This window comes from Pan troglodytes, chromosome 5 (genome assembly GCF_028858775.2).
Source record: "Pan troglodytes isolate AG18354 chromosome 5, NHGRI_mPanTro3-v2.0_pri, whole genome shotgun sequence".
Lineage (NCBI taxonomy): Eukaryota > Metazoa > Chordata > Mammalia > Primates > Hominidae > Pan > Pan troglodytes.
In genome coordinates this window covers 172475770-172501015 of record NC_072403.2, presented here as the reverse complement: position 1 = coordinate 172501015, position 25246 = coordinate 172475770, and the positions used below count along the sequence as shown (strand labels likewise).

General features: G+C 41.1%; 1 protein-coding gene across 1 annotated transcript in view; it reads right to left on the bottom strand.

Annotated features, from left to right (window-relative positions):
* Positions 1–563: 563 nt before the first annotated feature.
* Positions 564–25246, bottom strand: part of SLC22A3 (solute carrier family 22 member 3) — a 109642-nt gene continuing 84959 nt past the window's right edge. The window contains exons 6-11 of the mRNA XM_001152133.8: positions 16291–16388; positions 15957–16171; positions 10303–10411; positions 9429–9541; positions 5354–5453; positions 564–2143 (exon numbers count right to left, since the gene is read on the bottom strand). Coding sequence (XP_001152133.2) covers positions 2083–2143; positions 5354–5453; positions 9429–9541; positions 10303–10411; positions 15957–16171; positions 16291–16388 — 696 coding nt within the window. The 3' untranslated portion in view covers positions 564–2082. The remainder of the gene's footprint in view (positions 2144–5353; positions 5454–9428; positions 9542–10302; positions 10412–15956; positions 16172–16290; positions 16389–25246) is intronic.

Here is a 25246-nt window from a genome sequence, read left to right as displayed (position 1 = left end):
AATTTTAAATGGGCAGACTGAGGGGGTTGTGCTGTTTTTGATAAGGAACAGAGCACAAAGACCTGAGCAGGCTGCAAGGTCACAGAGGGCAGAGCCGAGAAGTCCTAGGAAGTTGTCCATGCATTTACCTCATCAGCTAACGAGGGCTTGACACACATTTTTACTGTCTTTATACCTAACTCTGAGATGAATGTTTTCAAAGCTGCAACATGTATGGGGAGTCATGCAAACCGATTCTGTTATTGGGAATGAAATCTGTCACTGACTGCTTGACTTGAGCCCAGGGGACATGGAGCAGAGAGCTGTATATGATGGAGTGAACCGGTCCATGGATGTGTAACACAAGACCAGCTGAGAGTCTGAATGTTATTCTGGGGCACACGTGAGTCTAGGATTGGTGCCAAGAGCATGTAAATGAACAACAAGCAAATATTGAAGGTGGACCACTTATTTCCCATTGCTAATTGCCTGCCCGGTTTTGAAACACTCTGCAGTACACACGTCACAGGAGAATGACCTGTGGGAGAGACACATGTTTAGAAGGAAGAGAAAGGGCAAATGTACATTTTTTACGATTTAAAATTTTAATTGTTACCAAACAAAAATATCCACTCAAAATACAATTCAACAATGCAACAGTCATCTTACAGCAGAGAAATGCAGAGAAAAGCAAAACTGCAAGTGACTGTGAATAAAGGGTGAATGTAGTCTCAAATCCTCAAAGAGTTGTGTTTATTTCATCGACAAATAGATTATTCGTATTCAATTCTGATGTGTTTTAAAAATTAAGATGCTCATTTTACAATTAGCGCACATGTGTATATTGTCACCTGTTCTCCTTAGAAAAATGCTCTTCCTCATGGTTAATGTTTCCCTTTGGTACCAATTTTGCCTGTTTGCATAAAGTATTTCATTTTTAAAACTCAGCATAAAATATAGACTGCATCTGAAAAGATATTGAATATAACATACAAAGCAGAACACACAAGTTCCACATTTCAAAAGCCTCGATAACAAAAAAAGAAAGATCAAATCCCTTATTAGTCTCTGTAAAGTCATTTATAAAGCTCCTGCTGATCCTGTTAAGCATGGATATAATTGATCTTTCTTTTAAATTAAAATGTAAGCTTTTCCCCAAGACATGTCAAAGTGCCAAGAATGAATAGGAATTGTCCATGTTTTTCGCTTTTGACCACGGGCACCATCGGAACTGAACTCACAAATATAAGAAAAATATCCCTTCACTTTTAAAATCCTAAGACCCAGAAATCAGAATCCATGGGATTTGTTTAGTAAAGAAGGGAATCTGTGGCTCTAGGTGTCCACTAAAGGAGAGCCAAAAATGTCCCAAATAATCTCAGAACCACAGCATCATTTTGTAAGTAACAGAGCCAAGTCCTCAGATTGTACAGCAGATTGGTTCTTATTGCTGGAACAGGGCCTAAACCATGCCTGGAACCCCAGATGTTACAGAGGAGGTGGACGGGAGGGACTCCTGACCTGTTCACATTGCGAAGGTGTGTGGAAACCAAGGTGAGCAGAGAACATGAATGCTCACACCCTGTGGCCCAGGTGCCTGTGATTCAGCCTTCTCATTAACAGGATTCCCAAATGTTCATCCTCCATGCAATCTTCAGAATGGTCAGCTAGGAGCTTAGTCCCTTGACCAGATTTGATGAACACATTTCTGTACAACTTTCTCAAATCCTTGGTCGGCACATCCCACATTCTTGATGGAGCTGTCATGAGAATCAGGTCGGGGGCTTCTCTTGTCTCTCTTTAGCCTAATGGGTCAGAGACCACAGGGAACACAAGAAAAAAACCCAGGAAGGGCTGTGCACCTGACAGGTTCTTTGTTAAACTGGCTACATATTATGTGTTCCCAGAAACTTCAACAGCATTACAAATCCTAACTCATCCAACATTATATAAAAATACTCTGGATAGAGTGAGGTCTTTATACAGTATTACAACAGCGTGGCATGATGTAGCTGAAATGCACACGTGCATCTCTGCAAGGCACAGCTTTGCAAGGAGGATCAGCTCCTGGATAGCTCCTTCTTTCTGTCTTTGTCGGGGGCCTCAAAGGTGAGAGCGGGAAACTGGGGTTTTCTTATTCCTGCCACATTTACAGGAATGTGGACTGAAAAAACAAAGGAGAAAGTCTTTAGGAAAGATTATGTAACTAGTTAGAAGAAGATGTTCTGTTATTATTTAATAGTATAGCTAGTTTTGATCAAATACATTCATGAAAACCCAACTCTAAGGTAACAACAATATCTGTCTCCGGGCTCATTTTTTGTCTGTGTTCAGACCTTAGACAGGGGTGTTGCAGGAAGTCAGGGACCCTGAATGGAGGGACCAGCTGGAGCCACAGCAGAGGAATATAAATTGTGAAGATTTCATTTTGATATGGACATTTATCAGTTCCCCAAATTAATACTTTTATAATTTCTTATGCCTGTCTTTACTTCAATCTCTGAACATAAATTGTGAAGATTTCATTTTAATATGGACATTTATCAGTTCCCAAAATTAATACTTTTATAATTTCTTATGCATCTCTTACTTTAATCTCTTAATCCTGTTATCTTTGTAAGCTGAGGATGTATGTCACTCAGGACCACTACTGTGTTAACTGTACAAATTGATTATAAAACATGTGTGTTTGAACAATATGAAATCAGTGCACCTTGAAATAGAACAGAGTGACAGCGATTTTCAGGGAACAAGAGAAGACAACCATAAGGTCTGACTGCTTGTGGGGTCGGGCAGAATACAGCCATATTTTTCTTCTTGCAGAGAGCCTATAAACGGATGTGCAAGTAGGGGAGATATCGCTGAAGTCTTTTCCTAGCAAGGAATATTAATAATTAAGACCCTGGGAAAGGAATGCATTCCTAGGGGGAGGTCTATAAACAGCCGCTCTGGGAGAGTCTGCCTTATGCGGTTGAGATAAGGACTGAAATACACCCTGGCCTCCTGCAGTACCCTCAGGCTTACTAGGATTGGGAAATCCCGCCCTGGTAAATTTGAGGTCAGACCAGTTCTCTGCTCTAGAACCCTGTTTTCTGTTGTTTAAGATGTTTAGCAAGACAATACATGCACCGCTGAACATAGACCCTTTTCAGTCATTCTGCTTTTGCACTTTGTCTTGTGATATTTGTTTTTGCCTTTTGCCTTGTGATCTTTGTTCTCCTTTTTGCCCTTTGAAGCATGTGATCTTTGTACCTACTCCCTGTTCTTACACCCCCTCGCCTTTTGAAACCCTTAATAAAAACTTGCTGGCTTTAAGGCTCAGGTGGGCATCATGGTCCTACCGATATGTGATGTCACCCCCAGCGGCCCAGCTGTAAAATTCCTCTCTTTGTACTCTTTTTATTTCTCAGCTGGCCAACACTTATGGAAAATAGAACCTATGCTGAAATATTGGGGGCTGGTTCCTCTGCTACAGGGGTTTGTTAGCATTATAGCATTTAAGTTCTTTATGAACTTCTACTGAATTAACATATATTTGGAAATGAGCTGTTAACATGAACAAAAACCAGCAGAAATGATAAAATAATCCAGTGTGATTTTAAAAGGGAAATGCTAGCAAGTTTTAGTAATTTAGCACTAAGTAATTTTTGTAGAGTAAATAATCATGGATCACAATTAATGTGCTTAAATTGTAGCACTGTAAACCATACTTCTACTAGATTTTTTTTCATGTATAGAGACTAGGTATAATTAATTAATGTACCCAACTTTTCATTATGAAAAATTATAAACAGAAAAAAATTAGAAAGAATCTGGGTACCTTAAATTTTTGCTGGTATAATCCTTCATGTTTATATGTTAGTTGGGTATTGATTTTCCTTGCACACCATTTAGACAACCCCCTTCCACCCACACTCCCCAAGCCAAAAACAAACAAAAACAAACAAAAACAAAAACAAAAAAACCCTCTCCTAGCTGTTTATGTTTAATGTTACTGAAGCAGTAGAAAAGTCTTGATTTCAGAGGACTCCCTTTTCTTCCATTTTTTCCTGATGAGTTTGCAAATCTGATCCCGATTGGTTTGGGGATAAAGAATGAAAGCATCACTCTCATTGTGTAAACAGAAGGCAGTCAGTGGAACAGAATCAAATGGAAGAAAGCTGTTCCTCAGGATTTTTTATATATTAAAAATATTTAGAGCTCCATGTTCTTAATTCCTAAGTCATTATTAAGATTGCTTTTTAGTTGTTAAATTAGCTGTTACATCATTTTTTAAAACTACACAAGCAACACAAGACTACGTGTTCTAATTTTTAAAGAAAATCAAACAGTACGGAAGTCTCTGGCAAGAAAGTGATGGTCCTCCCTTCCCTACCCCTCTTCCCAGGCCATTTGTGTCCACAGAGGGCACATATTATTATTTTACATCTTGTACTATACATTCTCATATTCATATCTCTATGTTTTAATGAAAAAATTTCAAACAATTAGAAAGAATTTGTGTAATGTGAATTTTTCTTGACATTACTCCTCACGTTAATATATTGGCTGGGTATTAGTTTTACTTATACCCTATTTAAACACCCCCCTCCAAAACTCAATCTCTCTATCTTTTCTCTATCTTCCTACTAGTGTTTATTATCTATCTATCATCTATTATCTATTTATCTATCCACCTATCTATCCAGACATTACCTATCATCTACCTGTTTATCTATCTATCTGTATCTATCTATCATCTATCATCTATTATTTATCATTTATCTACTATCACTTATCTATCTATGATTATCATCTATTATATCTATCTATCTATCATCCATCTACCTATTATCTATCATCTACCTATTATCTATCATCTGTGTGTCATCTGTCTTCCTATCCAGCTGCAGAGAGAAAACACCTTTGATTTTAGTTTTTTATAAATACTATAACATGTTGTTCAGTGACATTTCACTTTGTAGTCAGTCTTGAAAACCTGCCTATGCCATTCCATCTAGACAGACCTGACACATCCTCACTCTGTAGAGTAAGCCACAGTGTTGATCCCCTGCTGCTGTATGTCCCAGCAATTTCCACTTTCCCACATCAGCAGTTCCTGCCTTTAGATCACTTCTGAGTCTTAGCACCTTACGTGAAAATGCTTCTCTCTTCACAACCACATTAAAAAAAACAATGCATACTCTTATCTAGCTCTGGAGGGTTTTTTTTATGTTAACCTTTTGTATCTACTTTGAATTTTTTGCTTACGATATGAGATGAGGATTTATTCTTATTTTTTTCCCTGTGGATATTCAATTTTCTCAACGTCATTCTTTCCCCCGTGGTTTTAAATATTGCTTTTATTTAGGGTGCATTGAATTTTGTACAGTACCTGCCAAGTTTTTCTACATCATCCACTGTCTCTGGCAAGGCAATACCCTTGGTTTCAGGCAAAAGCATCACAAGGCCACCACAGATGGATGCCAGGATACCTATGGAATAGGGGAAAGGTGTTACCGCTCCAGGAAGACACAGCTGGGCCCTCTCCCATGGGCCTGCTCACTCTGAAGCCACCATGTTGCTCACTGGAGTAGCTCTCAACCACAGCAACCTCTGCATCCCAGATCAATGCCCCAGCTCTCCCTTATCACAGCTTCAAAGGTTCTCTCCCTTCCTCAAACCCTGAGTAGCACCACAGCCCCTGTATACCCGGAAGCCATGTGTTCACTCACACATCTCACAGTGATTGACTGAGTTCCTTCTTAGGGTCCAACACCCAAGGCCTCCTCTCCTGCATCACAGGGAAACAGAAGTGCTGGAGGGGAGTCCCCTCTGCGCCCACTCACTGACACTCTCACTTACCTGCCCCTCTCCCTCCGATTCCTCCTGTTACCTTACAGTGGAAAGCTTGTCCTGGTGTCTACTCTGGGACCAGCCTTCTCCTAGGCCTGTCTCTTTGGGCTCCTCACTGTAGGGATCAACCCTTCCTCCAGTATCTTCAACCTATTGGGAGAAGCTTTCAAACACATTCAGACCTTTCCTGTTTGACCAGCCTTCTCTCAATCTCACCTCATCCTTCCATTACCATCCTTTCTTTTTCTCTTCTTTAGAGCCAAACTTCTTGAAAAGCCACCCTCCCCTATTTTCTCCACTTCTTTGTAGCCTAGTGGTGTGCTGGTAAATGCCTAACAACCCTCTTTGGGCAATCAAGCCCTGATTGGCAGCATCTGCCAATGTGCATGGTTTAAATGCTCCCACTGTGGGCCCTTCAGGCTACTGACACAACATCCCTGCCTGGGCCACTGGGAAGCGACGCAGGAGCCCCATCAATGGGGCTTCCACCGTAAAGATGCAGCAGACACAATCTCAGGAGCACAGGTAATACTGAAGGTGTAGTAGCTGAATTAGGGACTGATGAGTGTTGGGCATTTATTGCCTCTATTTCTCATATATTTCATATTCTTTACTTTTTGATGATATCTGTGCTTGATGACTGGCTTACAAAATTCTTGAAAATGTAGCTGATATGGTTTGGCTCTGTCTATCCACCCAAATCTCATCTCGAATTGTAATCCCCACATGTTGAGGGAGGGACCTGGTGGGAGGTGACTGGATTGTTGGGGAGGTTTCCCCATGCTGTTCTCGTGATAGTGAGTGAGTTCCCATGAGATCTGATGGATTTATAAGTGGTAATTTTCCTTGCTCTTCTCTCACCTGCCACCATGTAGGACGTGCCTGCTTCCCCTTCCACCATGATTGTAAGTTTCCTGAGGCTTCCCCAGCCATGTGAAACTGTGAGTCAATTAAACCTCTTTTCTTTATAAATTACCCAGTCTTGGGCAGTTATTTATAGCAGTGGCAAACGAACTAATATGGTAGCAGTTGGCCCTGGTGAGTGGGAGGTGCCAGCACCAGCGTAGGACCATGCTCCAGGTCCTGCCTCTGCCTGCCCTCCTCCGGACTCAGCCTATATTCTCCCTGGCTCTGCTCCAGTCAGGTTCCTTCTGCCTCTTGCTGGCCACCAGATCCACATGTGCTACTTTCAGTCCTTAGGGTGGACCTGGTCTCGTGCCCTCCTGCCTCGGGCTTCTCACTTGGTTTCCACTTCCTTGGCCACCTCCTCTCCTTCTGCCTAGGTCTGTCACTTTGCCACCCCTCAGGTCTCTGTCCTAGGCCTCCTGCTTTCCTCTTGCTTTGTCCTGATTTTCTGGGGGGCTTGGGCCACTCCCTCAGCTTCAACCGTTCTCTACTGCCAGGTGGCTTCCAGCTCTTCATCCCAAGGCCACTCTTCCCTCCTGAGCTCAGCGGTGTTGAGCCTGCTGGTTTCTATTTCCACTTGAACTCTTCCAGGTGCCTCAAATTATGCACAGCGGACACAGAGCCCCATCACCCTGCAGACCCCCAGCCTTGCTGCTACAGTGCCTGTGCCACCTGCGTCTCCCCAGGCACCTGGGCTTCTCAGGTCACCATGCTTTCTCCCTGTGCCCATCAGTGATCCCATCTTGCCCAGCTGGCTTCTAAGATGTTTACTCAATCTGTCCACCCTCTCCATTCCCATTGCCATCCCTTTATTAGAAGAAGCCACTGTGATCTCCTGATGATGACATCCTTGAATTGTCACCCCCAACATCGTCCCTCCAACCCACTTGCATATCTACCATCAGAGGGACGATGCTGGGGGGTCCTTCCAACCCACTTGCATATCTGTGTTTCTACAATGCAAGGCCAGCTCTGTCCACCTCAGGGTGAAACTGTCCAGTCACTTTCCACTGCTGTGTGTATAAAGAGCAAAGCCTTGGCATGTCCTTGAGGCCCTTCCAGATCCAGCCCCTGCCCTGCCCTGGCACCGCCTCTCTTCAGGCCCAGCTCACAACTGCACTCCATCCTCTAGCACCAGGTGCTTGAGGATGCGGCATCCTCTTGCTTTGAACTTTCCACTGCCTGGAGCACAGCCAGCCCCTCTTGGCCTAGACATTGCTTCCTTCCTCCCTGGCCTGCTCCCTTCCACTCAGGGGTCAAGGGTCCCTGTGACCTATTCTCATAGGAGCCTCTGCTTTCAGGGTCTCAGCAGTTATCACATTCTGTTGTCGCTGAGTTTTTAGAAATTCGGCTGTCTCCCCTCGCAGTCTGAGGCCCCGCCTGCCTGCCACTGGGCTGTGGGCTGCAGTCCTGAAGGTCATGTGTCCTGTCTCCTGGACTACTCTGTCTTTGCTGGACAGTAGCACTTTCTGCTTTTTCATGCTGACCACAGAATTAACACGCAGCTTGATGACCAAATCCCATACAATAATTTGAGGTGATCCTGTATTGAGGTCACTGGTGTCAAGTGGTAGAAGCTGACTCTTTGTCCCTCACACTGTCAAAGGACTTTTGCATGAAGCAGAAGGTCTGTCCTCATGGGCTCAGTATTTTCATTCAAATTTCAACTGCTGAACAATAAATGAAAAACATTCTCTACCAGAAGTAAGGAAGTGGAGATAGAGAAATGGTTGCGTGAGAAAGGGGCCAACCCATATCCTTTACTGCAGAAGAGGGCACAGGGGAAGTGTGTGAAACCCAGGCAGGACAGTTGGAGCAGCCCTGGAGAAGTGGGACACTGAATTCCCCAAGGTCCCTCCTAGACTATGATTCTGTTCCTTCACAAGTCCTATGGAAGCTGGAGGTAGGAGGAGGGGTGCACTCGAGGGACCTGGAGGAGGTGATGGAATGTGTGCCCGGGATACTGTGTCCCCTGCTCCCTCCGCATGGATTTTTAGCATCAAGCCAATGAAGATATGATATCAATAGAGAGAGAACACCAGAAATACAATTAGATATTAGGCTTATTTTTGTTATTTTTTATTATTTATTTATTTTAGAGATAGGTTCTTACTCTGTTGCCCAGGCTGGAGTGCAATGGCGTGACCATAGCTCACTGCAGCCTTGATCCTCCTGCCTCAGCATCCTGAGTAGCTTGGACTACAGGCACCCATGGATCACCACGCCTAGCTAATTTTTAAATTTTTGTCAGGGCAGTCTTGCTATGTTGCCCAAGCTGGTCTTGAACTCCTAGGCCCAAGCAGTCCTCCCATTTTGGTCTTACAGGTGTGAGCCACTGCACCTGGCCCTCATTTTTAAACATACTGAATATTTAATTTAGTCCCCTGAAAATTATTGGTTATGTTCTCCAATACCATAAGAGTTTCATAGCATTTAACTCAGAACCCAAAGAATGCTAATTGAACATTATTTATCAGCACCCTTTAATATAAAGTAAATTAAAACCATTCATTATAACTGAATTGGCTCTTAAAACTGAAATAGTTATTATAATAAGATGAAATTAATATCATAATTATCAATGAAATAGTTATTATAATAAGATAAATGACTATCATTATCATTATTGAACCTAATAATTATTATAGGTCTCTTTTAATACAAAGAATGTAGATGAAGGCTCTTAAGAATAGCAAATGAGTTCTTACCAAAGATGATCAGAGGTAGTTCTAGCCACACGGCTGCTAGCCGAAAGAGCAGAAATGGGGCTATGATTCCCCCAAAATCACACAGACCTGAACAGAGCGAAACTCCGAAATTTCTGTTGAATGAAAAGTAATTTTAAGTGAAAACTATTTCAACAAGTGACTTCAAGATAATCAACATATTCTGACATGTTAAAAAACCAAAGGAAGTGTGAAGATACTTTGCATTTTCTAACTTTGAAAACGACTACTCTCATGAACTCTAAGCAAAACATTTCCATTCTGCACGTTTCACAGTAAGGCTGGTGAGGAAGTCTCCAGCGTGGGTGGAGGGTGTTATCCATCAGCAACCCACTGCCCTGCCTGCTCTGGGTCACTTTGTGCTACTTTGGTTTCCTCACATGAGGGAGAAGTGTGCCCAGGGAATGCTTCCCCAGCAGAGGAGGTTGATTTGCACTAATCCATGCATACTGTTTCATTTTGTCCTTCATAACCAGCTGCTCACCACTGCAATGCATGTAATGCAGTCAAAGAGAGGCCATAGTCTTGCAGCAGGTGATGCTGATGGATACAGATTTAACCCACAGTCTAAGCAAGGGCACCTAGAGGTCTTCTGGTTTCAAGTTAAGGGCCTTTCCTCAAAACCGTAACAGTGTGTGAAGATATTAATATGAGAAATACTTTTATCACAAAATGCAGCAGGCAGCAATGCAGAAAGCAGTGATAACTCAAAGCATATCTTCTTTACTAGCTGGATTCAGCCCAGGCTAATATATCACTGAGCTAAGGAAATGACTTCATAGTTTTTAACTAAATCAACTTAAAACGCTGGTCTACAGAGTTACTTAGGAGCAACTATAACGTTTGTTAGAATTACCGTAATGTTGTTGGGTACAATTCGGAATTTACCAAATAAACAATTTCAAAGGCCATGGTTATCCCTAGTCTTCCCAATGTAGCCACTGTGGTCCTCAACCATGCTATTCCTGCAAACACAGAAAGTTTGAAAGGGAGGAGTTAGGGGTCTGATTTCATTAACATTTTACAGAACAACAAAAAGTATTTGCTTAGTGGCCTCCAGTCTGAAGTCTTTGCCAATTTTAAGCACGAATGATAGAACTTTCTAATAATGTAACCAAATTTCGACAACAATGAAACTAGATGATAGCTAATATTTTAGAGCGCTAGATGCCTTTCTGAGCAGGTTGGATTATAGGAAGTACAATTCAAGAACCGTTTGTTGAGCATGAGCAGCCACTACATTGGAACATTGTTCCAGGCAATGACCTCCTAGAGAGCCAAAGCACACTGGCTTTTTGTCCAGGTGGTAGTTTCCAGTCATGCCTTTGAGCCACCACGTTCCCACAGCTGGTGCCCAGCTGTCCTTTCTGTGCATACCTTGCGGTGGTGACACAAGGAATAGCCGTTCCCAGCACACCTGGGGAGCTCCTCATGTGAGCTGACCTTGGTTTCTAGAGTGGAGCAAGCTTTGAGGACCAGGATCTTTGGAAGGGGACATCTATTCTGTGTGTTACCACTAAGGCAAATGTCACTCATTGTCTTCTTCATCCCCCATTGTACTACTTCCTTCAATAAACCATCCAGAAGGAGCCACATTCATCAATGCTAATTGGTTCGTCCATTTTAAAATGAACTGTTTTAGGACTGCTCTGGTCATATGAAGAAATTTTCCTTTCCTCCCTACTAACTAGTGGGAAATGCCAAACATTCTATATTAAATATTTTCTTTCTTTTATGTTTTAAGGGCAGAGGAGTTAACCACTTTTACTCTAAAAAGTCACTGCTCTAGCTTTCCTAGAAGTTGTGCAATTGATGTCATCCTTTCCTAGGGGATTTGGTATTGAGGACATATGTCTGCATGAACAAGACCATATCTGCTCTCCAAAGCAAAATGAAGCATGTCCAGTGTTCATGTACCTTTCATTTTCCCTTTATATCCAACACATATGTTCATTTAGCACTAAATAGTCCTCCTGTTTCCTAGGGGAATTATTGAACCTTCCTGAATATATAATTTTTTTAGTAGAAATGAATGAGGAGGATGAAAGAAGAGAATCAAGCCCAGTAGACTTCTGTGTGTTCTCTCTAGAGAATAGCCAAGTCAAAAAAAAAAAAAAAAAAAAAAAGCTAAAATTCATTAAATAAAACAATTGCCCAGGAGCACAGGTGTAAGGAAAAGATGGCTCAAGAATCCAAACCATTTCTGGGAGTCTGCAGTTTACATATTTTGACTGCAAACTGGCCAAGGACATCCTGGTGCACTTGATGTTTTTCCCACATGAGAACCCTTGTAGCTGTCACGTTAACGGTTATATCAGGCAGTGAGGAGGTCAGGGTTGTGCTGATGTGCTGGGCCACTGTCTGCTCTGGAGCAGAAGGTTTGTCAACATGTGTTATTTAGGCTTTGCTTCTTTATGAAGACCAAGAAAAGGGGGGGTGGAGATTAGGTAATGCATTCCACTCCATCTTTCAATGAACATGTGGTACTGGAAGGGGAAAGTGGGAGCAGAGACTCAGATTCCCTGGGTCCAGCCCGATGGGACCATCTCTTGCCACTCCCGGGCTGCAGTGAAGGCTGCCTGCTACCTAGGAAACAGCTTCACTATCCAGGTTGGGTTCTTCCATTGTATGTTTCTTTTCACTAAATCCGGATTGCTCTAAAATTGAGTCCCACTGGCAAATTCAAGGGCAATTTGGGTTTATAACTGAGGCAAGGTGTTTCATGGAAAAATCCAAACAAAAGCCAGAGACCAAATTAAAACACACACACACACTCCACCATGATAAACATATGTGGTTAACTCAGATAAATAGCCAGTCAATTCAGTAAAACATTCAGAAAATGCCAAGTTGCCCCATTTGTGGAGATGTGGTCTGTCCGGAACATTGACCTTAATCTGAAAGACCCCCAACTCTTTTCCAAGCAGTAGAGTCCAGTATCAAACTATACTGGAACAGAGATTTTGTTGAAATGTGTAACCAAAGAAAAGTTTCTAAGGCATTGCATGGTTCATTAACTAAAGAGTGAAAAGAAAACTATAGGAAGTATGAATAAATATATACACACAAAGAAATTATTGATTCCAGTAATAAGCTAAATTCATTTTGAGGTGGCCATAGACGTCTTTTGGTAGCAATGACAAAAACCACAGGGCAATTTAAAAATGAGTATTGAAACTAAAATTGTCTTCCACGGAATTATATGAGAACAAAGAAAATGTATTCTTCTGAATGTGGATTTGGTCAAGCTACTAGAGATTATTGGGAATAATACCTCAATTACTGAAGAAAGGATGCAGGACTTAAACAAAACTTTATATGTCCTCTGAATGGATCATCTACTCTGAGTTCTGAAATAAAGTTTAGTGAGAAATTCTAGTAGAAATGTCTAAATTAAGATACATGAAGTCACTTTCCAATTAAAGAAAAATAAAAGTGGAAGACAAGTTTTCCAGTTCAAGAAGACGACTTATCCAAACTGCTAGGTTTGTGGTCATCCTAAATAAACTCAAATTAAAGATGGCAGACAGGTATGGATAAAGAAAGGTCTTTATTTTCCAGACATTAATAAGCGTTAAGAAATTTGGACTAGAAGCAGTGAGTCTGAGATGAGAATACAACCAGAAATACTATTTCTTCTTCCAGAATTCCATTCTTTAGACCATGAAAAGTTGGGTCGAGTGGAGGGAAAGCTGATTAAAGTGTTTGCTGTGAGACTATTTTAGAGCTGGTTTCTCCAAAAGCTCATCTGTATTCTCCCCAGGGGCTGGCGACCTACTGCTGACGTCACAAATGGCTGAGCAGAGAAGCCTTTCTCGTGCTAATTAACCAGTGGCTGGAATCAAGTCCAATGGGTCTTTAAATTGGAAGGACTCAAGGGAGGATCGTCTGTTAATATTTGGAACTCAGTTTAGGCATTTGAAATGTATTCTTGCCAGTCAGTCATGACTGACGTATGACTATAAAAGCAGCCAAGTCTGCAGAAGGTAAAAATAAAATGTGTCTAGAATAAGAGCAATTCATTTTCAGTCTTGCTGACAACAATTCTAAAGCTTCAATCAGGAAATTATATCTATAAAATAAAACTGGTTAGACAAGGGAGAACAGTCTGTTCTTGGTGTTATATTTTCCAATATGTGAAAGAATTCTCTACAAAATAGTTTTATGACTATCCAGCTAGTTACTTCTGTCTTGATTTGGACACACAGCCTTGAATGCTTTCTGGGGTCATTCTGAATGCAACAAACATTAAAGTCATCCCAATCAATCTAGGACCAGAGAAAATCTTATCGAGTAAAGTAAATATATATCATGAAATGAGGGGACACACTGAAGTCATGTATCTTTCTCGCTGCATTTCTAATTTCATATACAATGAATATTTCATTCATTCCTAGTCCACATACGATAAGAACAGAAGACTTCATCTCAGGGAGCTACAGTTTTATGTTATATCCAAAGTACCAAAGTAAAATAGAACAGTAACGTCTCCAATGTTTGCGATTTTTCGCTCTTCTTAAATTATACAATTTTGAGGGCAGGAATTATGTCTATTTTGTTCACCTCTCCATCCCCCTCCTAGTTCAGTGGCTGGCAATTAGTCGATACTAAATAGATACGTATTAAGAGATAGCTATTGTACAGATCCTCCAACTCTCATAATAAGTTAATTCCATGTAGTGGGTTGAACAGTGTCTCCCAAAATTCATGTCTACCTGGAACCTCAAGGCTACTACATTTGGAGATAAGGCCTTTGCAGATGTAATTAGTCAAGGTGACACTGACACAAGCAGAGAAGAGAATGTCCTGTGAATATGGAGGCAGAGATAGGAGTGATGCCAAGGAGCTGCAAGGATTGCCAGAGAGAGGCATGAAGAGACCCTCCCCCAGAACCTCTGGACATAAGCACCCTTGGATGCCTTGATTCTAGACTCCCAGCCTCCACACCCCTGAGAGCATAAATGTCTGTTGTTTCAAGCTGGTGAGTTTGTGGTACTTATTACAGCAGCCCTGGGAAGCAAATGCACTCAAGGAAAACAAGAGAAATGTAAATAGGTGGTTGCTGTTCATCATCAAACATTCCAACATGTCAGGGGACTTGTACATTTTGTGTGTGTGTGTGTGTGTGTGTGTGTGTGTGTTCCGAATATTGGCATTCCTGTAATTTTATTCAAATAGGGTCTACCTGGTGTTTTAAGAATTCATAAACCTTCATTTAATTAATAAACTCATCTGTAAATGTCTGACTGTTCTGACTCCCACTATATTGTCCATTTCTTGGCTGGTCCTCAGAGGATTCTCAAAGAAAGACAGCCTTTTTTGTGCAGACACAAAGGATGCCTGGAGAATCCAGCTTTCTCTGTAATCCCCACTTTGCCTTTCCTGGAAGAGGGGAATGATGAACTTGCTCTACTTCACACATCCCCTGGGATGTGAAGCCCTCCTCTTCCCAGTCCCTGGTGTGTTCTAGGGTAAGGATCTTCTGGGTGCTGCTCACCACACATCAGGAGTCACAGCACCCTCTGCTTCCTTCTGGCCTGTGCCCCATCTACCAGGCATGGAGCTCTGAAAATTTTAACTCTGCAACATCTCTGAAATGAAATGACCCTCTCTCATCTAGGTCTGACTGCCCCAATTGTAACTCCTGCTCTCAGCATCTCCCCCTGCTCATAGCCATCTCTAAACTGCTGCAGTTATGCCAAACTCACTCCTCCTCCTCCGCAAGCTCACAGGACCACCTGCAGGGCTGGTCATGCTGGTGACAGATCATCTCTCAGGCTCATTGTCTGGATTCCAGTCACAGCAATGAACCCTCAGTTCCTGCATGCACAAAGGTGTTTCATACTTCTGGAAACTCTTCTCTAGTTTGGAAACATCCGTCCTCTCTCTCCCTGATATCTGGCACATTTGAGTCTTCACGCATGTTTAGTTCCCACTGCTGGGAAGCTTTTCTTGAATCCCCTTCTGGATTGATCACTCCTCCCCAATCTATTTTTTTATATTTCTAAATCTTGTAAATAGTTTAATTAGTTTCTAAATCTTGCAAATAATTCATGACAATAAGAATCGTGACAATATTAAAGTATCTGTATCCCTTAATAGATTGTGAACCATTCGAAGTCAAGAACTGCGTTCTTCTATGTGTAACCTCAGCGTTTAGCATGGTGCCAGCAGCATGGCAGAGGTTCAGGAAATAAGCTAAACATCAGAGATATCACAAAAGTAAGTCACATAAAGATGAGTAACAGAAACCACATCGCTATCAGCTAGATTGGGCACAATATCTATTTCATTCATAAATGATCCTAGCAATTGAGAAAAGAGAATCATCTACAGAACCAATCTCTTACTTCAAAGTTTTTACGCTGATTAAGCAGAAAATGGAGTGACATCACGAAAGACTGTGATTCCATTGCACATTTCCTAAGAACAAGTGGCTCCCTATACTTGATTGTGGATTTAGGTGTTTTCAAGTCCTTTGGCTGCCAAACAGATGTGGGGTAAGATTACCTTCTGGTAAGAACGCAGTGACAAGGCATGCCACCCCTGCCACTATATTGCTTGCCGCAAAGGGGAGGCGTCGTCCAAGGCGCTCAATGGTTAGTAAGATCAAGAGAGCTCCCGGCAGTTCCACCACGCCCGAGATGAAAAAGTCTATATAGAGGTTGCCCCCTATAATTCCCAGGCGCATGACAAGTCCTTGATACACCACTGCGCTTGTGAACCTGTAGCAACATTGAAAGACACCAGAGAACAAGTAAGGGATAACTTCAAGCTGATTTGAAGGAAGGGATGTATTGTAAATTTAACGCAAGCTTTTAAATCCATCACAAGTCAAACTTACCAAGCAAACATAAGAATAAGTGTGCATTTCCTCATTTGGGGAGTTCTCACCAGATCTAAAAAGGATGGATTACTAACTTCCTCATCTGTAACAGTGATCTATATAAGAAAAGCAGATTTCAGTAGCAATAGACAGAAAAAAAAAAACCTGCATAGTATAGACTTGTCATTAACCAGAATCAAATGATCTTACTGAAGTGACTAGGGGCTTTCATAATATCTTAAAACCTGACAATTAAAACACTTCTGCTCTTGCATTTAGAACACATCAAATTCACAAAGATAGGATTGCTGCACTGAGAATCTGTTCTTAGGATAATTTCAGTACTTTATGTTAAACTGCTCTGTGTATTCTAAAGTAAAATACATATGCACATTTATTACATTGGGGGAAATGAGAGTCAGGGTGGGTGAAGCAAGTGGGATCCAACCAATTAAAGGTTTCTTTATAAACTAAATCCTCAAATCTGACTTTCACAAACAAAATAGAGTAATGTTAAGTTTAAGAGCAAGCACCAAAGGTATTATTTTGCTTTTGCCCATTTATTGTAATCTAGCATCTTTTTGATCTAGAAAAATTCAGCTCATCTCTAGCTGGCCATCCAAGAAATTGGTCTTTTCAATTCAATTCAACAAATACTGCTATTGGCCAACTACATACAAAACACTGAAAAAAGCGAAGCTGGAGAGGACACCCCCCGACCCCCACACCCTGCCTCCAGTCTAACATGCGGAAGCATCAGAGCATGATCCCCTGCAGTGACCACAGCTCCAGTTTCCTGTGCTTGTCAGTCTCTTACCTCTGCATGGAGGGCTCTTTGACCTCCTCAGTCCTGATTTTACCTCCCCTGGGAAGCCTTTCCTAGCCTCAGATAGAACTGATGGCTCCCAAATTCTGCCTCTACTCCCCGGACCTCTATCCTAGCACCTGTACAACAGCACTCCCCTGGGGGGGGAGCTCTTGGAAGGCAGGGAGTGCATTGTCACACCAAGTAAAGTGCCTGGTGTTCAACAACTGTTTGTGTAATGACTGAGTGCTGAAGCAAGAAGTCAAGTGCCCTGGTCATATCTGTTCCTCAGTGTCGTCCTCGGTTTCTCTCCTCCTATTAAACAAAAATGCTGGCTACTAAGGACAAGACCCATGCTATCTATTTGTACAACTCCAAATTTGGCCCAGATTGAATGAAAATCTAGGCACATTTTCCCCAAAGCTTTGAGCTAAAGTCTCTCTACCAGTAATCACAGGAATTTGACTTAGAGCATACACACACTGATAGTACCTTGTCAATCACAGATTCTAAACAGTAAATTCAATAGATCAACCAAAGCTTGATATCTTATGCCTATCTTTGCTCCAAGGAAAGTCACACACACACAAAAGTAGACTGCAAAATGAATGTCTTTGGTCACTTTCTTTTCCAAAGTCTTCACAATCCTGTATTTCTTCTATACCAAGACACATTGATTTTCTACATTTTAACATCTCTTAATTGGAAAGTGTCCTAAAACTGAGCTGGTAAGAAAGAAATGTGTCCCAGTTTAAACAACATGGTTTCCTTTACTTAGGGGTACATAAAATGACTATGTGTCTTAAAATCAATAGTGTCTAGAGTCAACAAAACAATAGTTTCCATGACAATCGCCGTGGAAAACTGCTGATGGATTCCACCATCCATGCTTCCCTTCCCTCTTTTGAGAATACGTAGAATTTTAGTTGGGCATATGGCAGCCTAGTGAGAGTCATTTTTTCTATCCTCTTTTTCAACTGTGAGTGGCACTGTGATTAAGACCTCAGCAATGAGGTGGTTGTGGGGGTCATGTGTATAAGTTCTAGGTCTCTGCATTTAAAAAGGTAATAACTTGCTGGAAGAAGATGCTGGTGAGCTTCAACCATACCACCTGTGTAGGTGATGGTGGAGATGCAAGATAAATGGAACTCATGGAGTAGAGCTGCCTCACTAGAGCTTGGCTGCTCACCTCTGTGTGGGTGTGCTAGAGAGAAAGACACTTTTATCTTTTTCATCACTGTATTTTCAGGGCCTTGTTTCATTAGCAAGTTGAACTGGATCTTAACTAATATAATGTCTATTAAGATGACCCCTGAGCTAACCTTCTAAATTTGAAGACCCCAGTGAGGGATTTTTCTGTGTCTACCTTAACCTTTGCTGCTCAAAAAACAAGACAGGAATATCAAAAGTGAAAGATAAGAACTCGATAGATTACAAATATATATTATGGTATAGTTTGTTGCCAAAATGTTTTCTACAATTCATTTCTATGTGTTAATACATTAAAATGGCTAGTGTTTATGGAGTGTGTGATATTAGATTCTAGACTAAGCACTTTACGTGGATTATTTTAAGTCTCATCAAAGCTCTATAAAGTTAGTACTTCTGTTAATCTTATTCTATAAATAAGGAAAACAAGGCTTAGGACTTTAAGGAGTGAATAGTAGGCAGGTATACTAGCCAGGAATTGAAACCAGGCAACTGATTGGTGGAGCCTGTGCTCCTGATCCCCACACAGCACTGCGGAATATATTTCATTCTAGAAACATTCTTGATAGTTGATGGCCACATCTAAACATTTTTAAAGAAAGACACTGTGCACTTGACCTAAAACTGAATCTTTAATTAAAACATTGTTTTATGAAAAAAATTTGACTAGATAATTTAGATTTTAAAGATCTTTAAATTCAGGATTAAAACCACCCGTCCTGCAAGGACAATGTTCCTCCATGAAAGTATCACCACCAACTCGTTGCCATGAGTTTTTCCTTTTACTGAGGGCTTTTCCACAACACAGACTTGGGGCTGCCGGGCAGTGTCAGTCTCAGACTCTTCTCTCTCCAGGGATTCCCTGACAGGATCCCTTGTCTACATATCAATACCTCTGTCCATTCAGCACACACAGGTGGCAATACTTTTTTCTTTGCTTTTCAAAAGAAATATTCACAGCAATTTATTATTGGCTCTCTTTTATTTCCTCTTCAGACTTCTGCTGAGGAGAGCTATGACTTCTATCCACTAGCTGAGTGTGAACAAATTCACTCTCACTCAAGTTTCCAGTTCCAACATCCCAGAGTTGAAGGGAAATCCTACATCACATATTTCAAGATCTCTGGTCAGTTCAGGTAGATAGTTTGACTTTTTAAAAAAATTAAAAAAAAATTTTTTTGAGATAGGAGATAGGGTCTCTCTCTGTCACCTAGGCTAGAGTGTAGTGGTGTAATCATGACTCACTACAGCCTCAACCTCCCTGGCTCAAGCAATCCTCCCACCTCAGCCTCCTGAGTAGCTGGTACCACAGGTGCATGCCACAGCACCTGGCTTATTAGTAGCAGCAGTAGTAGTAGTAGTAGTAGTAGTAGTAGTAGTAGTAGTAGTAGTAGAGACAGGGTCTTGCTGTGTTGCCCAGGCTGGTCTTGAACTCCTGGGCTTGAACAATCCTCCTGACTTGGCCTCCCAAAATGTTGGGATTACAGGCATTAGCCATTATGCCCAGCCTAATTTGACATTTAAACACATTTGTAGATTTTTCAGTTGTTCATGATTCTTCACTGTTTTTAAGTGATAAAATAAAGGAGCATCTCTTGCTTTCATGTTAGCTCTGTAGATAATTGCCTTTCTCTGGCAGATCTCCAGTTACTCAATGACCACAGAATTATGACATGTTAGGTTTTGACAAGAAAATAAAGATCTTATGTATTAACCTAGAGGTTGGCGAACGTTTTCTGCAAAGGGCTATATATTAAATGTTTTTGGCTTTGTGAGCTCTAAGACCTCTGTTGGAACTACTTAACTTTACCATTGTAGTGTGAAAACAGTCATAGACAATACATAAATGGCTTCCAATAAAACTTTATTTACAAAAACAGGTTGCCTGCATGTCTGGCCTGCAAGCCGTAGTTTGCTGACCCCTGAATGAGAGGCTTAGTGCTGGAGCAACTTGTACAGATACTACTATCATTCCTATTACAGAGAGAAAGAAGTTGAGGTGGAGGAAAGCTATGTACCTTACCCAAGGAGGACACACAGACAGTAAGAAGATGAACCAGGAGGTTGATAGCAAAGTCTGTATTTTTAACCATTATGCGGTAATGTGTCTGCAGTATGTAGAATATAATATTTATTGTTTAAAAGTATGCCGTATCATTTCATTAATTACTTTCTTCTTTTCAGCTACAAATAATCTCTGAAAGTTAAAAATTAAGCCTAACATTGGGAGGCCAAGGTGGGCGGATCACGAGGTCAGGAGTTCGAGACCAGCCTGGCCAACATGGTGAAACCCCGTCTCTACTAAAAATACAAAAAATATCTGGGCTTGGTGGTGGGCATCTGTAATCCCAGCTACTCGGGAGGCTGAGGCAGGAGAATCGTTTGAACCTGGGAGGCAGAGTTGCAGTGAGCCGAGATCGTGCCATTGCACTCCAGCCTGGGTGTCAGGGGGAGACTCCGTCTCAAAAAAAAAAAAAAAAAAAAAAAAAAAAAAAAAAAAAAATTAAGCCTACATTATTTTTGTAACAAAAAAAAAAAAAGGTCACTTTTAAAGTCATGGACTTAAATTAGACACAGCGTACCCGATTGTTGACTTCCTTCTCTTTCCTAACAGAATTCCCACTACACTCTCCCGCACCATCAATTCATATGTTTGTAGGAGCTGAGTCCGCTTCTAGTTGTAGCGGGAGGCCTGATTAGTTTAGGGAAATCGTATCCTCCATGTCAGTGACTGGGCATGTGACCCAATTTGAACCAATGAGAAATGGGCATACAACCCAATTCGGGCCAATGAGAAATGGACTTCTGGGAAAGTCCTTCATTGCTTTTAAGTCAGAAGTTCCTGAAGAAATCTTTTTTCTTCCTTCAAGGAATGAATGAGGAAATTGTGGGCTCACATACAACTTAGCAGTCATCTTACACTGATGAGACAACAAGTCTTAAGATGAAGCTATCCTGTCAACAGAGTGGAGAGAGGAGAAGACCATGGTTTAATAAGATTGTTGAGATCCTGGTCTGGCCAACCCTGAATGCTGCTGTTGCTAGAATTCCAGACACACGAGCCAGTGAATGTCCTTATTGTCCAAACCTATTTAAGTTGGTTTTCTGTTACTTGTTGCCAAAAGCAGAATTATCTGAAGAATCCAATCCAGAACAATGCTTTTCCTTTAATAACTGAATATTTTAGGCAAATTTTTTAGCAAATAGTTAAAATAATTACTTCTATACTCCACTCCACTCCATAAAAATACCTGGTATAAGTCTTAATTTCAAACTTTTAGAAGTTAAAACAGAGTGGTAATATGATCTCTGCTTTTCCAGACCACGAGTTTACTGCCTCATATATATCATCTACCAAAAAAAAGTACGAGGTGTTGATAACGAATGAAGGGAGTCAGGACCGTGAAACCAGTCTTCCCTGTCCAGTGAATGAAAGGATTAAGAGTACTTCCAAGCAAGTACATATTTTGCTACATTTAAGGACAAATCCAGCTGGTCTTTGATTTACTAACATCTCCACAGTGACGCAGATATTCTGAAAGATGACCCACTTTCTAGGCATCCAAAGGCCTTGAGAGACTTAAAACCGTATCTTGGATGGAATTCATCCAGGAAAATCTTGGCAACTCCTGCGCCGTGGCGGCAGCCACTATTATTCTTTTACAATAACTTCTAGCTCTGTATCTGTGCTGATTTTCTGTTGCCAAAGGGTTACTAAATTTTGCCTGGTCTGAGTCAGACACACAAAAAAACAAAATGCTATACCAGGTTTAAAATTGTTTTTAAAAAATTGCTTTATTACCTCACATACCATTTACATGCACTTTATGATATTTACATGTAATTTATGTACAATAAACTTCAGCAATGCTAAGTGCACGCTTTGAAGACTTTTGACAAATATATAGTCTTATAACCACCACCACAACCGTGGTACGGACCCTTTCCATGATCCAAAAGTTTCCTTGTGTCTCAGTGAAGTCAGTCCCCTCCCCCCACTTTGGGCTCTGGAAACCCAGATCTGCTTTCTGTCATGACAGTTTTGCTTTTTCTAGAATTTCATAGAAACAGAATCAACAGTGTCTCACTTGGCGTCCCGTTTTGTCATACCTTTTATGCTGTCTAAATGGGGGATGCTGGTTTTGATTTCAAATCAAAGGGAGAAAAGGGTGATGTTCCGGGTAACACTATCTGTTCGGAGGCTTGTTGCCTAGTATCGACACTCTATTCATAGGAAAAGGTATCGCTCAAGGTTAAACTGCAGAGGTTAGTTTCCTTGTATTTATTTAATGAGCTGAATTGCTATTTGCCCTATTCATCTCTTTGATTATCTTTTAATTCTGCCAAGACTGTGTTTTCCATCAACAGTTATGTACTCCATTTTAAAAGAACACTTTATTCGTCTTTCTTTGATTAATTCAGCTCTCTTTGCAATTCTTCCTGGTGAAACATTTCTTCAAGTTGACGTCTTAATTTAAATTGCCGAAGAAGAGAAAGACATTATAAATAACTGTCTGTTATAAATATGGTGTTCAGAGCTCCCCACGTGGAGGACTGGTCTCGGGTCAGAAAAAAGACAGTCAGGGTTAGGCCAGACATGTGGTATTCTACTCAGAACATTTTTTTACTAGCATGTTACTTAAACTGTTTGAGCCTTAGTTTTCTCATCAGTAGCAGGAGAATAATAATATTCAAATATATTATTTCAATATTATTATTAAATATTATTCATTTATCAAATCACACCTTATTAGTGTTTTGAAAATTCATTTAAATAACCCATCTATCTATATAGATACATATATATGTGTACATATACACAGATACATACAAGTGTGTATATATATACATATATGCACCTATAACACACACACACCTGGCACACAATATGTCATAGTAACAGAAGCTGTCAACATTAATCTTATGTTTTATAACATTTGAGAGTTACTTTATTTTCAGGTGATAATTCACCCAGCACTTTTTCCTTTAGTAATTAGTAGCTAATGCTGTGACACATAAAGGGAGATGCTTTTAAAGGTCCTCAGATAAAGAGAATGGTTGCTCTGCCTTTTTTTTTTAAGAAATGGGTTTCTTTTTATGTTGAATTTTCTTAAGTATACCAGATGTATTTAATGTTGATTTGGAACTGTGGATCTACCAGGCTTAAGGCAGGATAATTTTTCATGAATGTGCACACTGGCAAATACCACGTATGCAACCTTGCAACTCAAAGTATGACCCACAAGTCAGCAGCGTTGGTCTCCCCTGGGAGCCTGCTGAACAAGCCCTGCCCCAGATCTAGAGAGAGAATCTGCATTTTAACCACATCCCCAGGAGACTAGCATGAGAAGCACTAAGAGTCAAGGAACAGCAATCCCACCTCATTGGCTCACTCCCATTGTTTACTTCCACCTGGGGCTCTGGGTGCAGAAACATGAGTCCTCCCAGGTTTAGGAAGGAGAAATACATTTACCAGCAGGGTTTACCATGGGCAGGGGGAAGGGGACGGTGTTAGTAGCTGCTTGTCTAGCCTTGTGATTTCGTCTGGTTATTCTCAATAGGAGACTTCTTCATCAGTTGCCGTATTTCACAAGGAAAGATGACACCAATAAGAAAGAAAACTTATTTGCTCTTGAGTATAATACTGTGATTTATTCAGTGAATGTGTCATCACTAGTTCCCTAAAGGCTCTGCTCTCTAGAAACTTTTCATCTCTAAGAAGTCTGTGTGAATAAAATGTTATTTGAGGTCTTTGGGCTCACTGACTGGGGGAACCAGAAACCACCTTCAAAAGTTAAAGTACCCATTGGTCTTACAGACAAGCATCAGGAACCAGAGGGCCTGGTGGGGCTGGGAGAAAGCTCAGCAGTGACAGCTGAGGTGCTCATGTCCTTCCATCCCACTGCCCAGTGGATAATGAGCTCATTAGTCAGACGAGAACCAGCCCAGAATAGCCGGGAGTAAGCATGTCACATTACAGAGCTGTAGCCAGCTTCTGGGTAGAAATAGCACTATCTGGTACCCATAAAAGAGAATTTGCCAAATTACCTGTAGTACTTTGGCAATTTTTGAAAACCTCCTTATCCTTTAAAACAAGAGTAGATAAAATATTTACCATGCAAGAGCATATATGATGGAGAAATATTTGTATTAAGATTATCACAAATGTTTGATGTTTATTAAAGTAGTTAAAAATAAATCCCAGTCCTCTGGACCAGTGCTGTCCAGTAAGAATATACTGTGAGCCACACAAGTACATTTACATTTTCTAGTGGCCACATTAAAAAACATAAAGAGAAACAGGGGAAATTAATTTATAATACTTTTCATTTAATCCAATATATCCAAAACATGATCATTTCAAGGTGTAACCAATATGAAATTATTCATGAGGCGTTCTATACTCTTTGCTTCCTATTAAATCTTTGAAATCCATTGTACAGTTTACTTGATAGTACATCTCAGTTCAGACTTGCCACATCTCAAGTGTTTGACTGCACATGAGGCTAGGAGCTACCGTGCTGCACTGAGCGAGTCTGGTCACCTGCAGCCCAGGTGGCTCTTTCTTTGAGACACTGCATGGAGAAGATATTTTATTCCATTAGTCTGAGTTGGCCTGAAAGAGTGCCCCAGTCCCCCACCTCCTAGATGACTGGGCATGCTGCCCAGAACAGCAAATGGGCCTCTCTCTATGCAGTCCCAGGAGGGACCCAGAGGGCAGCCTCAGTATTGGCAAAGGTTAACGGATTGCAGCTGTGGGTCACATGTTGGAACATTTCTTCATTTCTTAAAAGCAAAGCTGAGAGCGTTTTATTTTTATTTTTTGTTTGTGTGTGTGGGTGGGGGGGTGGGGAAGGGAGCCTGTTGACGTAAGAGGAGAAAGGAAAAAAGAAGAGAATGTACTCTCAGTTCTAAAACTCTAACTCTAAAGGCTCAGAAATTAAGGGAATATGCATCAAA